The sequence below is a fragment of the Manacus candei genome, unplaced genomic scaffold (assembly GCF_025592945.1).
Source record: "Manacus candei isolate 608988 ecotype Guabito, Panama unplaced genomic scaffold, ASM2559294v1 h1tg000033l, whole genome shotgun sequence".
Classification (NCBI taxonomy): domain Eukaryota; kingdom Metazoa; phylum Chordata; class Aves; order Passeriformes; family Pipridae; genus Manacus; species Manacus candei.
The window spans coordinates 4936988-4956934 of record NW_026138081.1 but is presented as its reverse complement, the minus strand read 5'-3'; the positions used below and the strand labels follow the sequence as shown (position 1 = coordinate 4956934).

Below are 19947 nucleotides of genomic sequence, written 5' to 3'. Positions count from 1 at the left end.
CAAAATAATAATTAAGGTTATGCAAGCAAGGTCTAAATTTCTGCCTATCATGACGGAGACAAATGCATCCAGAGGGTCCTATTCAGACAGTCTATACTGGCTTAGAAAATAGGTCACTTGATGCATCTCAGTGGGCATTAACAGGCACAACTAGTAAGGGCCACTGACATTTAAGTTTTCACTCTTGAAGACACAGCCATGGTGTTCCTCAAGACTGAACAAGTGATATCTGCTCATCTGTCTCTTTGCCACTGTTGTCCATTTCTGCACCTGGCACATCATCAAGCCACCTTACAGGTGTATTGTCTGCACAGTGCAGCTGTTCATGAGCAGGCAGTTTCAGTAGGGGCAATAAGGACCACAAAAGCAGCTCGAATTCCTTCCTTGTCTCCTCCATGTCAAATCTGCAGAGCACCAAGGCTAGCACACATACACAGAGGGAGTTCCTACTCCTCTGCCACACATTGTAATTGGAAAGTATGGTTATGTTTCCATAACATCTTTTTATGTCACTATCACCACAAGCCACTGAAAAATATAGGAAGGAGGGTGGATAAACCCTTTTTTACTTATTAAACCAGCACACCTAGAGCATCCAACCTTTATTGTTAAAACATGTAAAATAGATTGTTAGCACCAAATCTGCCTGAACACCAGCGCTTCATTTCACACTCTCACTACATTTACCATTACTCTCTGCATCTCCCATCCTTAAAAAAACAAAGAGCCAGCTAGAGAATAGAGCATGTCAAAGATCACTCTGTGTGACAACTTTGAAGTTCTTCCTTGTAAAACGCACTGTTAACTAAATGACGGTCCCTCCATGCAGGAGCCTTTCTGAAGCAACCTGAAGCAGTATTGTATCAATCAGGGTCTTTCTTCACCGTCTTCAAACCCTAAATGGATTTTGGGAATTCATGTTTGTAGAAAAACATACAGTCACTTTAGGTGGCATTTTTCAGGCAACTCATTGAGAGTCTACTCACTGCCATGTATTTGGAGAGGGGAAGGTGAAATTAAATTCTGCTGACCATACAGCTCAGCTCCAGCAAAGCAGCCACTGCCACGTCTTGGTGATAGGAGGCTTGCTACAAAAATTCTGCCTAGCTCTCTTTACCACAGGAAATATCAATCAGTTTTCACCCTGAAAACATTAAGTGTGAAAAACAAACTACCTAGGGAGAACCAGACTCTCACTACTGACACCAAGGTCAGAGAAATTGTCTCAAACTAACTAGATTTCAGCTTCAGTCCAGCGCAGCAATTCCTACATCTCCATCCTCAAGGATCATATGGGGTATTTTTTTTGCGGTGTGCCTAACACACAGCGCCCCATGACTTTTGGAATTCCCTTCATTTGTGTTTTTCAGGCTCTCCCCTTCATCTTTGTTAAGAATAGAAGTGAGAAAATCATGCTGGTTTTAATGGCATGTAATTCCCATCTTGATTCTAGCACAATTTGTTTCTTTGTACAGTAGTTCCATGGAACTTCTCAGGGAAAAAAAAACAAAACAAAAAAACAACAAACACACAGGGATTTTATAGAAAAATAAGGCTGGTGAGACTCCACTGTCTCCCCTAAGTGAAGTTCTGAGATTTTAAAAAAATGAGCACTTATTTAACAAGAGAAAGTTTGTTTAGGTCTGGAGGTCTGTTTTTATAATTCTTCTCAAGGGAGCGGGGATTACTGGAAAGCTACTAAGTTGTATTATTAAAAAAAAAATCCTCATTTGACTTCTGTGTTGTTTTTTGAAGCATTCGACTGGAAGTACAAAGTGTGGTGCTAACACATAGTGTGAGGAGCAAAGGGGAGGGAACATGTGCCAAGGTCACCTCCTCAGCAGTAGCAATGTCAAGCTTCACAGCAGTGATATAAAACCTCCCTCTGATACAAGATACCACTTACAGCTACTTTTTAAAGAGCTATAAAAATCCAGAGCAGGCGCACGTTAATTAAAGTAGTTCAGAGAGAAGCTCTGCATGTCTGTCTTGGCAGCAGGTGACTGAGGGCACATAGCACAGAGGGGAGCAGAATGTCCATGGACAGAGTTAGCTAAAATATTTTAGTTTTTACCACCTCCAGGTTTGTCAGTGGGCAGCACAGATGGTTTGCAGCTGGGGAGCCACTCGGTGTGCTTGTAAGAAAGCAATGTGACCTGTGTCATGCAACAATGCATACCATAAGGAAGCTTTTCTTGTCTCCTTCATTGACATTTAAGTCCATAGCCTCCTGTCCTAGCTAGACTAGAAAGCAGACTACAAAAATCTCCCTCCTCTTCACCACAATATGTATCTTATTTATCTTCTTGTCTCTCAGTTCTTTGTTTGCTCTAGACAGACTCAGTTGTTCAGGACTTTGCTTGTAAGCCACATTTCCACACTGATGTCCCCTGCAGAGCACAGGACTCTACTTCCAGAGTGGTAGGTCTTCAGCAAAAGAGATAGTGAGAAGGACAAGGATCCCATTCAGCCTTCATTCAGCTCCTTTCCCTCCAAGGTTAGGGCGAGGCAGGCCAAGAGACAATTGAGGTTATGACCCAAGTGCAAACCTGCTAGCTACAGCAACTTCTCTTCCTTGTCCCCTACTGCAGCCCAACATGAAAAATAAGCTTTTGCTATGAACCCACTGACTAGCTAGAGCTGGCAGCAAAACACATCCAACAGAAGGATGGTGGGTAGCAGGAAGTTTTTCTGTTTTAACTGGTGATTATTCCAATTGAGTGAAATACAGATAACCCACCTTTTTTAGCTCTTAGGTTTATCTGCCTGTTAGACAAACCTGCTGCCTTCATTGTCCAAAATTGCAGGAGGACTTATGTGCTCCAATATTTCACTATACACTGGAAACCTTGAAAGCAGTGGAGCAGAACTGGGGGCATGGAGCTAATGGTGCCAGAGCCCAGCGGCACTAAGGGTCCCAATGCTCATTTGCAAGGTAGAGAAAAAAATGGTATTTGGGTATTCTTGAGGGTCTAACACTCAGCATGACCTATGGTGCACAGAACATATACTTGAAGGCCGTTTTTTCCTCTGTACGCAATCTGTCAAGAGATGGGCGGTCTAATCTGATATTTCCCAGGGCTCTGTAAGGACTTATTAAGTTTCAATTTTACTGCTTGGACCAACTCTTCTTCTAGTGTGGGGAAAATATCTGTAAAATGGAGCTGGTCTTTAAAACACTAACACAGTGCTTTGAGACATGCAGCTGAACAATATCTAGTATTGCTACTCCTATATCACAGGAGGACCAGAGGGGGACAGAAGATAGTGTAATGCTTTTACAACATATGGAAAACATTATCTGCATAGCAAAAATCTGACATAAATCTATGCACACATACTTATAGCTCAGATTTGAACTCTCCATAGCCCTTGCTAGACAAGTAGGGATAATGATTCTTTTATTCATAGTGCATTGAAAGAGAGTCCTGCTCATATTTTCACACGCCCCAGCAGTCAGTCTCTCTGCTTTTATTTACGGCTAAAAGTCCTGGACATAGTCATGGCAAAAAGGAAAAGCAACTGGCAGGTCTCAGGTGATGCAAAGTACTATCTGACATTTTTCAAAGGACAATCAATTGGAAAGGACTTGCTGCTAATCAATGTGAAACAGATACATGTCAAATTCCCACAGAGCATGCTGCAATGTGAAGTAGCTTCTTAGAGCAGCAGGTTTTTTGTGAAGGGAGCTTGGACAGGCAGTTTTTCTCTTAAGCCTGCATTCCTGACAGCTGCCTAGTACCTTTTTCTCAGACTTGTTACATTCATGTCAAGATATATAAATGCCTTCTTTTTTTTTTGCTCCTTAACTACTGCACAATCTTTCAATTTTTTAAGCAAAGAAAGATAGAAACCATATTTTCCATCATCTATAGCGGAAGCTGGAGTTTTTCCCATACAAGGAAATGGCTTCTTGTTATCTGAAGGTGACATCTCTGTTTTACAGTAAAAGCCTCCATTCTCTTTTTTTTTCTGTTATTTTTACTCCCTCCATCTCAAAGCTGAACTTATCAAATAGCTTGCAAAGAAAAGTAATAAAAGAAAGATGGTTTTGCTCTGTTTCCTGGCGACCAACACCACTGAGACCCCAGGTAGCATTACGCTGGCTAATTCAAGACAGAAACAATCTCCATTACAGTTAAGTGGCAAGAGAGGATGCAGCACTAACCTTGGCACAGAAAATCCTTGCCAGGGCTGCCTGCTCTTCACGGCAGAATTCACAGTGATAGAGAAATCTCTTTTGAATATGAGAAATTACATTCCATGCATGTTTATTTGGCTTTTGGGGGGGGATTTCCTCTACTAAGCTTAACCATGTTGGCTCTTGCATTACCCTCTTTATCTGTAAAAGCATTTAACAAAACTCCCTTAATGCAGGTCTAATACAAGAGGACACACTGTGGCTCCTTTAACAACTCCCAGAGAAAGCTGGGTATGTTGTCTTTGCACTTACCTCAAACTGCCTCTGCCCTTCTCCCGAACAATGTACCCCTGAGGGTGGGGAAAAGTCCTTGTACAAATAACATGATACTTGAAGAGAGAGAAAGGACTTTAAAAGTGGCACGTACTCCCCTAGAATACCAAGCAGAATGCAGTTTATGTCAGCCTGTGGGAATGAAGAAGGTCATACAGGTCTGGGCTACTTTGGAGGCCTAATAGAAGGAGGAGATCAAGTAGCAGTGATGGGAATTGATTTCCTGGTTCAGACTAGAGGTGCCTCTAAATCAGTACAGAACACTGTAGACTGGCAAGGGCTCCTGGTGGCTCCTCATTAGAGACTCCCTCCATACATGCAATAGACCCAGTTCCTCAAAGGCATTTAGGCACAAGGCCAAGGCAATGAGGTACTTCTCAAGGCTAACCACATTGCCTTCACTGAAAAACTCACACCAAAACCATGTTAGAAATAGTGCAGAGTTCAGATATTCCCTAAGGAGCCAGAGCAATAGAAATGCAACAGGAAGAGAGCTTCCCATCCTTGCCATTACTGAATACCAAACAGAGAAAAATGCAAGAAGCCCACAGGGATATGTTGTCTTCAGTCCTGTCAGTCACAAATGTGACAGCTGGGACCTTTAAAGACTGTCAAAGGAGGAAAACCAAGGCACTCCAAATGCCAAGTCTGTCAGCAGCATAATTAACATGTCATATATGATCTGCTCAAAAATGCAGCACTTACTGCATCTCCAACAGACAGGCTATTAAAAATGCTGCTCAGCCGGTAATTCCTGCACCTTGCAATAATGTCTAAGTTACTGAAAAATCAAGAAAAACACAAACAGTAGTGTTTGGGAAGACAGAAATCAGTTTGTAGCCCATAGGGGAAGGCAAACTAATCTGCCACAGGGGCTGCTGCTACTCCCACTCCAGAAGACTGCCTCTGGAAACACGTACCCACTAACCTGAAAGAACCATTTTGAGGCAGGTGGCACAAAGCACCAGGAAAAAGGGAAGATTCCTCTCCCCCATCTCTGGCAGCATATCTCGGACAAACAAGTGTGAAGTGACGAGCAACAGAAAGAAAAATCCCATATTGTGAAACCCAGTCCATACAGAGAGGCATTGCAATTCTTTCCCTTCACAGACAAAATGGATGTGCATGGTTAAGTGAAGGAGGGTTCTAGTTAAGGTAAAATACTTGGAGCAACCTAGATGAAAGCTCAGGTTGAGAAAAAAGTAGGGGTTTTTTTTTTTTTAAATGTAGATCGGTAGCCATCATGATTGATTAACATGACCAGGCCAAGGACAGCATCTGAACCCATTATTCAAACATACCTGAGCAAACTTGCTATCCCATTGCTTAGAAGTACAGTATTGCTGCTAGCATGGGTTCTTCCACAGCTGATCTCTGACACACAGATCAGGAAAAGCACTGGAAAGGGAAACTCAGAGGGTGAGGTCCAGTGTTACTGTAAGGAATGATGGACTCGTAAGCACTGGGTGAGACATAGGGAAAGAAATAAAAGGCAGGCATGTAAAAAAAGGAAAAAAGAGCTTCAAAAGTGGTAAGTCTGGTAAAACAGTACATTTTTACAGAATGTAACAATTACCAATGAAGACATACAAAGAAGTTTTATCTATAGACTGATAGAAAATTTAAAATCATAATAATATAAAAATAATATATTTATGCACAATAAATAGATCATTTCTTCTCCTCTTTCAGATTGACTTAAAATGATGCAAGTTAAGAGTACCTTACAAATAGCAAAGAATCTTAGTTTATAAAACATTTGTGAAGTAAGTTTTCCTTGCCAGTTCCTATTTCTGAACAAGTGATTTGGAAAGAAACCTCTTCAATGATACCTCTGGCTTCTTAACAATAGAGAACCCATAGTCCAATTCTTGTCTCAACATTATTTTCTTGTCTCATAAAACAGAAAAGACCCTAACCCTGTGGTCAGCCAATCAGTTCCATTAAACAAACCAGTTTTATCAGCAGTTCCTACATCAGAACAAAGGGAGAAAAAGCAAAGCAGAACAAAGATGTGAGATACACCTTATATTCCCGATGACTGAAAAGTAGCTTCTGAGCCATGCAAAGAGCTCTCAACACCCTGATCAGATGGAGACAGGATATAGCACTATCTGAACACATGCTTAAAATGCTTTGGAGAGAAATAGTTATATCCAAGCTGCTGCTGTAGGCAGGAGGTTCTTGCTGAGATTATAATCAGCTGTGTGAATGAGCACAGAGACAAACCACATTTGGCTAGATGAGTTTTTGTTAAGACCTGCCAGTGATACAGGAAAGAAATAAAATTGCCCTTATAATGAAAATGGTCTCATTTGCAGCTCTCTGATAAGTAGTATTTATCATGAATCTTTGATTCCTCATGCTGCTATTGCAGTTCCTCTGGGATGACATTAATGTACCATTTCTCCACGGCTCCTACTTAACCAGTCTCTGCTACAAACAGGATTTTCACCCCTGGCCTGTGGAATTTCTTGAATTATCTGATAAGCTACAGTTTCAGCCATGATCCCAGCAGGTCCAGGATTCTGCCCAAACATTATAATAAAATGTGGGTCAACTGCGCTATACGCAGTAGTGTGAAGTAAGATAAGGGTTTTACTGAAACTTCTTTACAGAGACATATAAAAGTTGATAAGAGCTTCATCATTCAGTAGAAGCACACTCATCTCATGCAATCAAAATCATCAGAAGTGATTTTACAGAAACGAGTATGTATTTTTAAAAAGTTATATTTAACTAAGGCTAGCACCAGACAAAAAATTAATATTTAAGAAAGTGAGACAGCAGCACATTTTAAAAACCAACAGTAATAATTAGCACACACTAGCTTATATTTTCAAAGCATTTTATAAACACATGTATTAATTAAGCCTCACAACACCCTTGTGAGATAATTACTTACTATTAGTCCCATGTTAGAGGTAGGGAAACGAGAATGGAGCAAGTATGACCTGCTCACCACTACGCATGCCAAATCCAGGTACAGAACATCAGATTTTCCATTTTTTTGCCATATGTGGTCTGCTCTCTTAGAAGATGCTGGTCTTTAATTTAAATTTGTTTCCTCTTATTCCTTTTAAGACACCTGTACTTATTTCAGTCTGATCTGAAAAGGTACTCCCCAAGAGCTATTCATAGAATCATAGAATGATTTGGGTTGGAAAGAACCTTAAAGATCATCCAGTTCCAACTCCCCTGCCCTGGGCAGGGACACCTTTCACTAGACCAGGTTGCTCAGAGCTCCATCCAACCTGGCCTTGAGCACTTCCAGGGATGGGGCACCCATAGCTTCTCTCTGGGCAACCCGTGCCAGTGCTTCACCACCCTCACAATAAAGAATTTCTTCCTAATATCTAAGCGTAAATCTACCCTCTTTCAGTTTAAAGCCATTCCTCCCTGTTGTACTACTATGTGCTCTTGTAAAAAGTCCCTCTCCAGCTCTCCTGTAGCCCCTTCTAGGTACTGAAAGGCTGCAATAAGGTCTCTCCAGAGACTTCTCTTCTCCAGGCTGAACAACTCTCTCAGTCTGTCTTTACAAGATAGCTGTCCAGCCCTCTGATCATCTTTGTAGCCCTTCTCTGGACTCACTCTATTGTGCTGGGGGCCCCAGAGCTGGATGCAGTTCTCCACATGGGTCTCACTAGAGCAGAATAGAGGGGAGGATCACCTCCCTTGACCTACTGGTCATGCCTCTTTTAATGCAGCCCAGGATGGGGTTGGCTTTCTGGAGAAGTTATCAACACATTCCAGGAACCTCCTGAATTGCTTATGCCCTGCTGTGCTGTCCCTCCAATAGATATGGGGATGGTTGAAGTCTCCCATGACTACCAAGGCTTGTGAACACAAGGCTGCTTTTATCTGTCTATATACAGCTTCATCCACTCAATCTTCCTGGTTGGGTGATCTGTAGCAGACCTCCACCATAATGTCACCTGTCTCTGCCCTCCCTTAATCCTGACCCATAAACTCTTGGTTGACTCCTCATCCATCCCTAGGCTGAGCTCCATGAACTCCAGCCAGAGCTCCATGCACTCCAGCCAGTCATTGACACAGAAGGTGAGACACCTCCATGCCTGTTCTTCTTAAACAGCCTGTATCCTTCCAACACTCCAGTCATAGGAGTCATCCCACCCTGTCTCTGTAATGCCAACAAGATCACAGCCCTGCAGGCATGTGCACACTATTCAAGACAGACAAGCAGAATTAGGAAAGAACATTTTGATAAACTGTGTGTTGCTGGAAGCTGTTTAACAAAAGACTTGGCATGGGTGCTTCCATACTGCCAGAGTCAGTGTTACTTCTCATCAGGCACCTGCCACCAGGAAACTTGCTCAGGCCTATCTGCAATGCTGATACACCTGAGAATCTGCAAAAAAGTAAGCTTTCTTTGCCAGTTCCAAACAAGAAATCTCTCTCTGGCAGGGGGTCTTCTCTAAGAAGAACTCATATGAGTACAACTGCACTGAAAACAAAGAAAGATTTTTATCAAGAGACTCTAAAGGTGAAGTCAAGGGCACAAATTTATGTCAGAAAGTGTGGAAAAGTTCATATATTGTGCTCTGTGTTGAGAGATGGTCTGCAGGCATCAAGTACCCTGGAGGCTTGAGGAAAATAATTCTCCATAGTCACTTTGAGAAGACAAGTTCCCTTAGTATATCACTCTTGCACTGAACTAGTGAATGACAGACTAGGATTAAAAATTCCAAACCATCTGAAAGTTCAAGTCAATGGATCTCACTGTCAAATTTAACTCTATAAAAATGTCAAATCTGGCAGATCTACTGCTACCTGCTTGCAAACCCAGACCCAGGTGTTAGTGAAGGCATAGAGATAAAAATAGTCCTTTCATCTTCAGTTACATATGTTCATTAGACACTATCCGGAGTTCAGGGAGTTAGTTTCATGACAGTTCAATCTGAAGATCCTCCCCATACTTTCGGATCAGCTTCATGTGGTTATGATCCACTGACCATTGCTCTGGGAGGTGCTTGGGCTGCATACTGTCCAAAAAGTGCTGCCGCCAGCGTCTTTCCAACTGCATAAGGGAGCGCAGGCCTCCTTTAGCAAAACACTGCACCACCTTCAGTCCATGTGGCATGTAGCTCTCATTGCAGATCCTGCCAAGACATAAGCAGAGTTTAGTTGCACGCAAGCCCACTGTCAGACTCTAGATCTGTCTCCAGTGAACAGCAAGACACTGAAGACACTTTCAGCTGCAGAGTTTAATTACAGACACATGGTAAGCTAACCAAGAGGGAGAGTTTTAAGCTCTGCTTCAATGCCAGACTGCTTTCCAGAACACAGTTACACTGTGAAGCTGGTTTCTCTGAACTGAGAGTGTTCTTCTTTGACAGCAACACTAAACAAAGCTCTTTAGGTCCATTACATGCTCCTTAGGATACAGACTGCAAATTTCTCAAGGCAAGAACTGTATGACCCTCCAGATCCTGCCACTGAATTCTCTGCCTGAGTTATAACATTGGCATATTACAAATAACAGTGAGCATAAAAAGGAGAAAATACCGATTTCATGCAGATAGAGATTAGATACTCATTAAGAAAAGGTATTTGGGGAGGCTTTGAGAAAGTGAAGGAGAATTCCGATATAATTGTCCTTCAACCTCTCTTCCTGATCTGTCCTTCAAAAGAAGTATAAAGTGTTGGAGGGGAAGATGAAGAGCAAGAACAGAAGATGCTGGAAGAAGAAGGGAAAGAGGGGAAGAAACAAGAGCTGCAGTTCACAGATCACTGCTGGGTTGCGGGGAGAAGCATGTAAACAAAACCAAAACCAGTAAGAAATGCAATATAAATTACCAAAATCTGACACCTACTGATGGGCTTGTTATACCTGGTTTCCAGACCAGCTGCTTCCTGGAGCATCTCTGGTGTGACTGCCTCTGTGTTAAAGAAGTCCTTGATGCTTTGCAGAAGCTCTGCCCTTCGGGGGTCAGGCAGGCTGTCCGCATTCAGCAGGGCTCGCGCTCCTGAGCGCACTTGCCTGCGCAGAGGGTCCTCCAGCAGACGCACACCTTCCTCGGAGCCGATGGGGGCACCAAACTCCTCAGCCAGCTGCTGCTTGAGATGGTTGTCATAGTAATTGGAAATGGCATGGCAGGATGTGCAAAGTAGGAGCACATCATGGGAGTTGTGGTCCTTCATCTGGATGGGGAAGTGTCTTCGGTATTCGTGAGGAACAACATTCTTCCTAGAGAAGACAAAACAGACAGTTCATTATATTTGTCTGGAGCTGCTACTCCTCAGTTACTCCTCTTCCTGGTCTACAAAGTGTTACCTAAAACTTAAAAGTCCAGGAAAACAAAGATTACCAGGATCAAGATCTTAGTACAGCAAGACACTATTTTTATTCTTTTTATTTGTAGTTGTCTCTAGAGGTTTTCCGCATTTCTCTTTTTTCCCCTTCCAAAGATTCATCCCTTTCAATCAAAAAGAAGAAGATTCATACTGTAAAAAAAAATAAAGTAACGCTCTATGAGAAGTATATTTCTCAACTAATCAGTAGCAGCTGCAAAGACAAAAATCTTGTTCCTTTTGACCTCATGAGCTTCAGGCTCACCTAAACCTTTCAAAAAATATAAGGATTAATTAGTAGAAGGACTAGAACAACTATTTGCAGAAGAGGATGCCACCTGAACAGTGTGTGTCAGCACACTGCTGCCCCCCTCATTCAAACTGCAGCATATACATGTTCCATGAGAGCTTTGCTCTTCCTAGGATCGATATCACCTTCCCCGCAGAGAAAAGGCCGGTCTCTTCACTTTCAAACTTGCCCAGTCACATACAACCACAGAGCATTCAAATAGTGACAGCCCATCCAGGACATGAATAGGCATAATGTTTCAGGCCACTAACCAAGCTATGGATGCCAAACTAGATGCAGACCTCAGTTCTGTTTTAAAAGATGCAGTTTTTCCCTATCCACTAAAGAACTCACCGGATATAGGATTCTCGCTTGCCACATACAACACACAGGTTTTCTTTGACTGTCAGATAATAATCAACTTGAGACTCAGGACGTCCTGAAGGCTCAAACCGCAGCTTCACAACAAATGGGTCTGTGCTAACTAGCTCTAAAAGGGTAAAGGCAAAGAGAGAATACTCAAAACAAATTTGAATTTGAAAGCTTAAATAACAATGCTACAATGTAAGAGTCATCCTAGCAAATCCCAAACAGTATTTCCAATAAGAGAGGATACAAAACATTCATGCTCCATTATCTAAAAAACAAAGAAGAGAAGAGAGAAGAGAAGCTGTATTTCAAATACCACCCGAAAATCTGGTATGCCTACCTCCAATCCCCTTGTCCAGATACCACTGAGCCTTCTTGCGATCACAAGTGCACAGAGGTTGTCCATCTGGTGCATGCAGGAAGCAGTTGTCATACAGTGGAGATTTTCTGTGAAACAAGGACAGCATTACAGCAACTATGATAGCATGCAAAAAAACCCCAGAGCTCTCTGTAGCCATTGGTGCCACATTCCAATTCACACAGCCTCCTCCAAATCACAGGAGTGCCCCTAAACACACACTTGAGGCCGCTGAGACTGCACAGGCTGCTGGTAATGGAAGCAGTACATCTAAAACTTACCTAGGATTTACTAACTCTAAGCTATCTTTGCTCTCCTGCTGCCAACAGAATTGTAACTCTGAACCACAGTTTTCAAGAGATGCCATCAATTATGACAGCCTTAAAAAAAAATTAAATTAGAAAACAAAAGAAAATTGAAGTCACAAAGGATGATGAGCCAAGAGTAAGCTCAAAGAGAGTGTCAACTTACTGGCGAAGTAGTTTCAAGGACTGGCTGCCTAAGGCTGTATTTAAAACCTTTATTAAGAAAAATTTTCTAAAACTTAGTGTGAATAGCAATTACTTCACTTACCTAAGAGAAATGGTCCAAAAAGTCTCCAAAAGTTGGGGACTCAAACACATGAGTCCATGAGAACAACAAAGCTGAGCTGAGGCCCTCAAAAACAGGCCCCAACCTGTGGTAGGGACAAGAATTTCTGGTGGAGCAGTCTCTGGTGGTTTGCAGCAGTGTGTGGAAGGGCACTGTTTTGGAGAAAGTGTTTCCTTACTCTGTCAATCTCCTTCAAACAAAACTGAAGAGTGGACAGATCGGGCTTAGAGAGGACCTGGTTGGAACTGGCCAGACACATCACACAACACTGAGGAAAAGTTTCCTTTCTTCTCTCCAGTGAGACTGTATAAGCTGTAGTCAGCAGAGCTCTACCAGCTAAAAGGTTGATTCACAGGCTATATAATCTGACAGAAGGATTTCTTCTGAGGTCCATGAGGGGGAAAAAACCCAACAAAACAATGATACAGGAGGTCCCTTCCACTGAGCAGTTCAACAGTTCAACTTAGTCACCATGACAATTTCAGTACATGCCAACTTTAAATTAATAAACATTAAAACTAAACAGACTTAAACAGAAAGGAAGAGTGGAAAATTACTTTTGAAACCACATCCAGTGTTACTACAGACCAGAGTCACACTGCTGTAAATACTATAAAAAAACATTGAGTCTACAGATCTCTCAAGAAGTCAAGCGCAGTTAAAAACAAAAAATAAATAAACAAATATGGGGAGATCTCAATTTAACTCGGAAAGCAATTTTGTTTAAATTTTAATCCTCCACTGAGACGCAGTACTCCTGTTTTGCATGACACAGCCTCCCAATAAAAAATTTAAAAAAACCTGGAAGGACTTGCTACGTAAAACACAACACTGTTAATGCCTGCTAATGAAATCAATATTATTGACTACATTAAGATGTCTCCATTGCCAATCCAATAAACTTAAAAAGGAGAAAACAAATACTAAAATGTCTGGCTTTCTTTCCCAATGATAATTACATACAATTTTAGTTCATATATCCAGTGACAAATTTTATTAAATTGTATCCCAACAAAACTAAACATACTAGCTCCCCACATCTTCCACTGCACTGCTCTTAAAGAGACTTCTCCAACTAGTTTTGAACTCTCATTAGCAAAAGCCCATAAGAATTTAGGATCCACTCCCAAAAATCACCTGCAAAGACAGTGATCCTGAATCCAGCAACAGCTGCCTCTGCAAGTCCAAAGTAGTACCATTCCCTCCTCTCTCTCCCAGGCCAACACAGAGGGGCTACCACAGACTGTTCCTTCCTGTGCCCTCTGGTACCTCAGCTTTCATCTCTGCTCAGTACTCTGCCATCTCTGTGGCCATAGTGACATGGGACAGCAAAGTACAAACAGCAGTCCACAAGGCAGATCCTGATTAAAGGACAAGCTCTATGCAGTTGCCACCTTTTCCCTGAAGGAGAAAAGGCACAGCTGTTTAGGCAGCAGAATCATAGAATATGCTGACTTGGAAGGGACCCATCAGGATCATCGAGTCCAACTCCTGGCCCTGTGCAGGGGACCCCAGGAATAACACCTCCTGCTGGGACTCTTCTCTCTGGCTAATGCTTCCACAGGAGAAGGAAGGGTAAAAGTGGAAGACAACATTTTAACTTGCTCATGACCTAGTACATATCCAAGTGCTGCCCCGCTTCTAATACCTAGAGAGAAATGAGGAACACAGAAACAGGATCTGGCTCCCATGACTGTTAGGTCCTGCATTTCCCTTCTTGCTCATATTACCCACTTTGTTTAATGAATAGAGCAGGAGGCAACATTCAAAGTTTTCCATCTGCGGTGCAAAGAGTAAAGTGTGCTCATATACTTACCGTGCAGAATATCCCACACCCAGAGGCTTTCGCTTCTGCCTCCGTGGATCTCTCACTTGATGATTGCCAGAGGGCTGGCCATTCACCCAAGATTTCCGATTCTTTGTCTTCTGAGGGGAGTGTCCATCTCCACTCTTCTCCTCTCCTGTGCTGCCACTCTTTCTTCCTCTAAATGGGATATCCACCAAGCCCCGGCATTTACCCAACGCTTTTTCCCAAGCAGCGACAGAGTTTTCACCTTCAGATGTAGCAGGGAGGCCAGCAAATCCCAGCAAATGGAGGAACAGAGCCACTGAGACCTGGGCATCCCTAGCAGCATAGAGAATCTGCAGAAAAGCACAGACATCTAGATACGGACAAACAGCAAATACTGCCAAACATTATTAGTCTTCAACACTTGGTACAGTAAAGCCAGAAGCTGCATTCATTTCCTTTTGAAGTTCAAAGTTTTGCCAGTTGAGTGACACTGTCATAACATCACCACACCCCACATTTTTAGGGTCAGTCAGACTTGAAGTACTCATGGGTGCCCCCAGGAACTGCAAGGGAGTGAAAAAATTCAGATCGGCCAGACCCTAAAACACCCTCCTACCCCACCAAGCCCTCCCCTGGCTACGAATATTCAGCGTGGTTCTTTGTCCTGTCACTCCCTCTACTGGTCACTGATATCGCAGACATCTGCAGCTTGACTAAAGAAACTGAGCAATCAGGGAAACTATAATGCTCTAAAGAAGGTTTCCAGTGTCTGCACTGACTGCTACAGAATGAAGAAAAGAAAGTAAGAAAAAGGTGAGGTTTTGGAAACACTTCTTCCAGGGATCTTGACTTATAGCTCTTTCAGGACTAAAGGAAAACAACGGTCAAGTATCCAGGGAGAACAGTAGAAAATGATCTTCAAGGAGAAGAACGGAAATGCAGGTAGAGAGTCTGAAATTAACTTTAGACCACAGTCACACATAAGGTTTTGAGGCAGACCTTGAAGGGGTTCAGATCTCCCTGTGGTAAAGCCTCTTTTTCTACTAAGAAGGTTACTTTTCCTCCCAAAACACCAAACTGAAGTGGAAGACACACCTGATCTTGTGCCAGTTCTTCTGCCTCCCAGTTGCTGCAACGCACGTGAGGAGATTTGTCAAGTGGGCAGTTCAGGACTTTTTCAGCTAAAGACTTAAGGCTAAGGCAGTTGTGAAGTAGATCCTTCCTTCGGTTTAACAAAGAAAGTGAAACAAACATATTAAAAATTAAAGTATACACTCATATAAATTCAGATGGCCCCATAGACCCTGAACCTGCCAGAGCATAATGCACATGATGCATGACTCCCAAACAGCAGAGAGCTTCCTGTCAGCTTTAAAGGCCCTCTCCCTCCCCTCTATTAAAATGTCCTTTCTAGATTTAGTAATTATCTTGCGTCTGCAGTATGCAAAACAGTCAAGGCTGAAGTGTTTGCCTCTGAAATACTCACTTCTGAACTAAAGAGTTCCATCATAAAGTGATGGACCGCCTGCCCTAGGGATTCACGAGGAACCAAAGAGCCAGGAATGACTCAGAGGAATCCTGGCCACTAGAGACAAGAAGTCCATCCTCAGTGATAAAAAGGCACTATCAGGTCAGCCAACCCATGGCCCAGATCACTAATACCACACCTAGACATCCATATAACTGTACATGAAGAATACAGGCAAGTAAAACATTTTGTTTTAGGAAGAATGAAGGATAAAAAAAAGGCATCATAATTGTAACCTTTCCACAGAAGCATTTTTATTAAAAGAGAAAATTAGAACAGGTTTATTTAGTAATTTTTCAAGAAATCTTGAAATTCAGCAGTTCTACTTACATGCTCTGGGCACATGCAGCCCACACTTCTAGGCATTCAAACATTCTGCTGACACAGTGATCACTTTCACTGCATTACATCACTGTGCTTGGACTTCTTAAAAGCTGAAGCACCATACTCAGAAAAGTGCATAAGGGTATTGCATGAGAAGACTAACAGACACAATTAGCAATTGAAATCCTCATGAAGATTTCATTTCCATTAAGACCACAGAATAGAGGCATGACATGTTCTTGGGCTGCAGCTGTCAATGCCCATTCTCTAAAGTCACCCTGAGAACTTCAGACCTACCAGACTGATATCATTCAGCATATGCAAATTACTTTAAAAATATTTCCAACTCAAATGATGCCTCCAACAGAGCTGCCTCTGTCTTCAGGCACTTACCGCTGTCTCATGGCTAAATACCGCAGATCCACACTCCCTTTGACTGGAAGGCCATAATCATGAAGCAGCTTGCAAGCATCTTCCCAGCATCCAACCCCAACTTTCAACACAGTACTATCTGCCATGATGTCCAACAGGGTCTTTGGGAGAGTCTGTCCACTGGCAACAAGCCTGGGCAACCGAACAAGAATGCAGAGGCCACTGGAAGAAGCCATCTGTAGCAGGGATACAGGATTTGCTCTTCCCTCCACAGATACCTGTAATGAAATAAAAAATGAGGAGTCCAGGTTACAGTATTGTTAGTAATGCGGGAGCTGGAGTAAATTGCAAAAGAGGCCACTGAAGACAGGAAATACTCATCAGTCAAGTGTTGTTACGTCTCTAAAATTTCACTGCAAATTATGTGATCTGTTTCACAGTATTACTGTGGCAAGCTACTTCTTGCCACACTCCTACAAGATCATCTTTCCCCTTTTCATCCTTCCCCCTCATAGCTGAGCTGGTGAAAGAAATCAGACACATTTCTTAATCCACATCAGCACAAAGCCACCCACTACATATATATATATACACACGTATGTATGTTTGTGGCAAATTCATTGTTTAACTGTGGCTTGTAGTAATGACTGTGGGGTGAATAAATTTCCAGCCAAAACAATGGCAAAGACAGGCTTTATAAATGGCTTAAAGCCTGTTTTGAGAGATCAGACACGCAAATGTACAAGGAAAAGACGAACTCTACTTTCTGGTTGTCCCGGTGAGTTTTATCTACGTATCAGTATTATCCTTCTTTTTGGATTTATTATACTTAAGATATTGTTTCTTAAAAATGTGGCCGGATTTAAAATAGTGTAAACCCAAGCTACTTCTAGTAAATTACCTTCAAAGAGCTAGTACACAAAACACATAAGGCTATATTTAGCCATACAATTATCACTATATTTAGTAAAGTCGATTTACCACAGGAGCTCAGTAAATAGTTAATTAAAAACATAGCATACTTAAAGGTAAGAGCAATCAAAATTAGCAGCTATTTCACTGCTATCAGGATAGACAATCCCACAGGCAGTTTCAACAGTCCTAGAAAATCCATTTAAACAAAGGAATCACCCCACCCTCACTGTTGCAATTTGCAATCTAAAGGAGAGGCGCTTCTTGATCACTCACCCACTCACAATCAATTCCAAGCACCGGCCACTTCTCCAGCTCCTTCTTCAGCAATGGTTCAACACGATTCCACTCCTCCTGCTCTGAAACTATCACTATGTCTGCACCAAGGGTCCTCTCTACCCAGGAAAAGGTGGGAGATCTGAAGAAGGAAAGCACCTCCTTATCCTCTGTCTTAATGAGTTTCTCATCTCCCGACTTTATAGCTGCTTCTTCTTGCTGACTACTATGGCATGCTTTTCCTTTCCGACGTTGGGTTGCTTTCCACAAAACCAGGCCTCCCACTGCAACACCCAGCAGGGTCGCCAAAGTTATTGTCACTGCTGTTTGCTTGGGCATTTTTTTAAATTTCCTTTTCTACCCCTTCACTTCACCCACACAAAACGGCATTGTAGGATTTCATCATGGCCTGCAAAGAAAAATGAGAGCTGGAAATTAAGGACAACTTAATTAAATGTGTTTAGAGATATTAAATACATGCAATGGTATACATAGCAAGGTCCTAGCCACAACTTGTGATCCTGACAGGATCCACTTAGGACCCACTTAGACTGGGGGGTCTGGGGACAGACCACTGCAGTTGTCGATTGAGCAGTAACAGGAGACTGAATGCTGCTGTTGACTACACCACGGAAAACCTTAAAGGGAATGCATTAATTTATACTGGTGGAACTGGATGCTTCCACAAACTCTGATATTCCAAAAATAAACTAGGCATGGTTATTACCAACATCTTTTAGTCCAGTTTGGAACTAGATCAACCTAAACAAGGGCAAGATGGAATTGCTGCAGAATAAGCATGCCGGTTCATGCATTAGTAAACAATAGGCATTTGTCCATTACATTCACATCCATACTAGGCTCTTCAGGCACTGAAAAGCTCTAAAGAAGAAGCATCTATTCATAACATAGCTTTCCCTCTATCATACAAAAGCTTGGTACCCCTTCAGTAAACTGAAATCAATCCTGCCCCTGCATCCCCACCTTCCCAACCCACCGCGTAGTTTCTAAAGGGCTGCCCTGACGCACTCTCCCACACAAGCAGAAGTTCTGGTGTCGGTGCTGCTACAGCTCTGCAGAACCGCTGTCAGAACCCCGATCACGGGCCGGGTACCTGCCTAAACGCCTGCGAAGTGACAGTAATTCCCTCCTGCCTTTTAAAGAGAGCGGGAAGGCTGAACAGAAGCAGGGCCACGCGCCCCTACAGCCCCTCCCGCCTGTGATCCCAGGCAGCCCCTCGGGCGGATGCCCCATCCCGCCGGGGCAGGGAAGCCCCGATGAGACAACACGGACCCTGCCCAGCCCGGGGGCAGCGGTGCCAAGGTCGGGGGCCCGAGCCGAATGCTCCTGCGGGCCGGCCCAGGGCTCCAGGGCGAAGGCGCTGCCCGCCTTAGGCTCGCCCGGGGATATCCCGGGAAGAGGCCCGGACGCCGCTCCGGCACGGAGGGAGCAGGCGGGAGGCCGCGGGCGCACCGGACCGCGTACCGGGGCACCTGCGGGCGCGGCCGCCCCCGGGACGCGCGGAGCAGCCTCTCCCCCCGCGCCCGGCCCCGCCGCCCGCCCGCGGGCCTCGCTGGGCGCCCACCGACCCGCTCGCTGCCTGCGTCTCGCGGAGCGGCTGCGTCCGGCGGCAGGAACCCCCCGCGGGGCAGTCGCCACACGCACCGGGAGGCTTAGAGCGGCGGACGCTTCCTCTGTGCCGGCGGGGCGGGCGGGCGGCGGGCGCCGCCATGTTGTACGGCAGCTGGTGTTGGGGCGGCTGTGTACCTGGACAGGCGTCAGCGTACCTTCAGCCGGGGCAGCGAGCACCGGCAAAAATACTGAAAAGCGAGCTCTTTTCAGGAGAGTGAAAAGAGCGGCTTGTTGTCTGAGATTAGGAGGGCTCGAGGAGCGAGCCGCAGCGGGGCAGTGGAAGCCACCCGACCCGGAGGACAGGGGAGCCCTTCGGGCAGGAGGGACCAGAGAGAACGGGAAGAACAAAGGCAGCCAGGAAAATAAATAGGAATGCGTAGCCACCTCGAAGTGGCAAACTGGAAGAAAACAAAGAGGGGGGAAATCGAGGGGTAACTATCAAGAAGTTAACAGAGGAATAATCATGACAATTGTTCCTCCCTTGTGTGTGGAAAAATACGACCGTTAGAAACGTGACACTGCAGAACAGGGACAATGAGTATTCAGGCAGCTGCTATGGTCAAGGTTATGATCATCAAGTTTTGAGGCCATCATTGTCAAAAAGCAAACACGTTTCCAGACCAAATTCTGTTGCAAATTAAGGGATTTGAGCACCCAATTTCTTACAATTCCTTTACAATTCCAAATATTTCCCAATTTTTGTGCTGTTAGAATTCCA

The 19947-nt window shown here is 43.7% G+C and overlaps 1 protein-coding gene across 7 annotated transcripts; it reads right to left on the bottom strand.

The window, feature by feature from the left end:
* Positions 1-7052: 7052 nt before the first annotated feature.
* Positions 7053-19646, bottom strand: EXD2 (exonuclease 3'-5' domain containing 2). 7 transcript variants are annotated; one of them, XM_051791420.1, is made up of 9 exons: positions 19365-19646; positions 17598-18006; positions 16431-16687; positions 15281-15407; positions 14210-14535; positions 11785-11891; positions 11430-11565; positions 10326-10682; positions 7053-9594 (listed from the first exon to the last, which is right to left on the bottom strand). In XM_051791420.1, exons 2-9 carry the CDS (start codon positions 17934-17936, stop codon positions 9378-9380), a joined length of 1866 nt encoding a protein of 621 aa, XP_051647380.1. In that variant the 5' UTR covers positions 17937-18006; positions 19365-19646; the 3' UTR covers positions 7053-9377. The 7 variants fall into 7 exon arrangements, with proteins under 7 accessions (XP_051647380.1, XP_051647379.1, XP_051647378.1 ...); XM_051791419.1 differs by lacking the exon at positions 19365-19646 and adding an exon at positions 19263-19353; XM_051791418.1 differs by lacking the exon at positions 19365-19646 and adding an exon at positions 19187-19312.
* Between the last annotated feature and the right edge of the window lie 301 nt (positions 19647-19947).

Coding starts and splice junctions, on each gene's coding strand:
- EXD2 (XM_051791420.1), bottom strand. CDS start 17,936: ATGCCCAAGCAAACAGCAGTGACAATAACTTTGGCGACCCTGCTGGGT. Junction 16,688..17,597: donor TTGGAATTGATTGTGAGTGG/GTGAGTGATCAA, acceptor ATTTCATTACAG/GTATCTGTGGAGGGAAGAGC. Junction 11,892..14,209: donor GGTGTGGGATATTCTGCACG/GTAAGTATATGA, acceptor CTTGTTTCACAG/AAAATCTCCACTGTATGACA.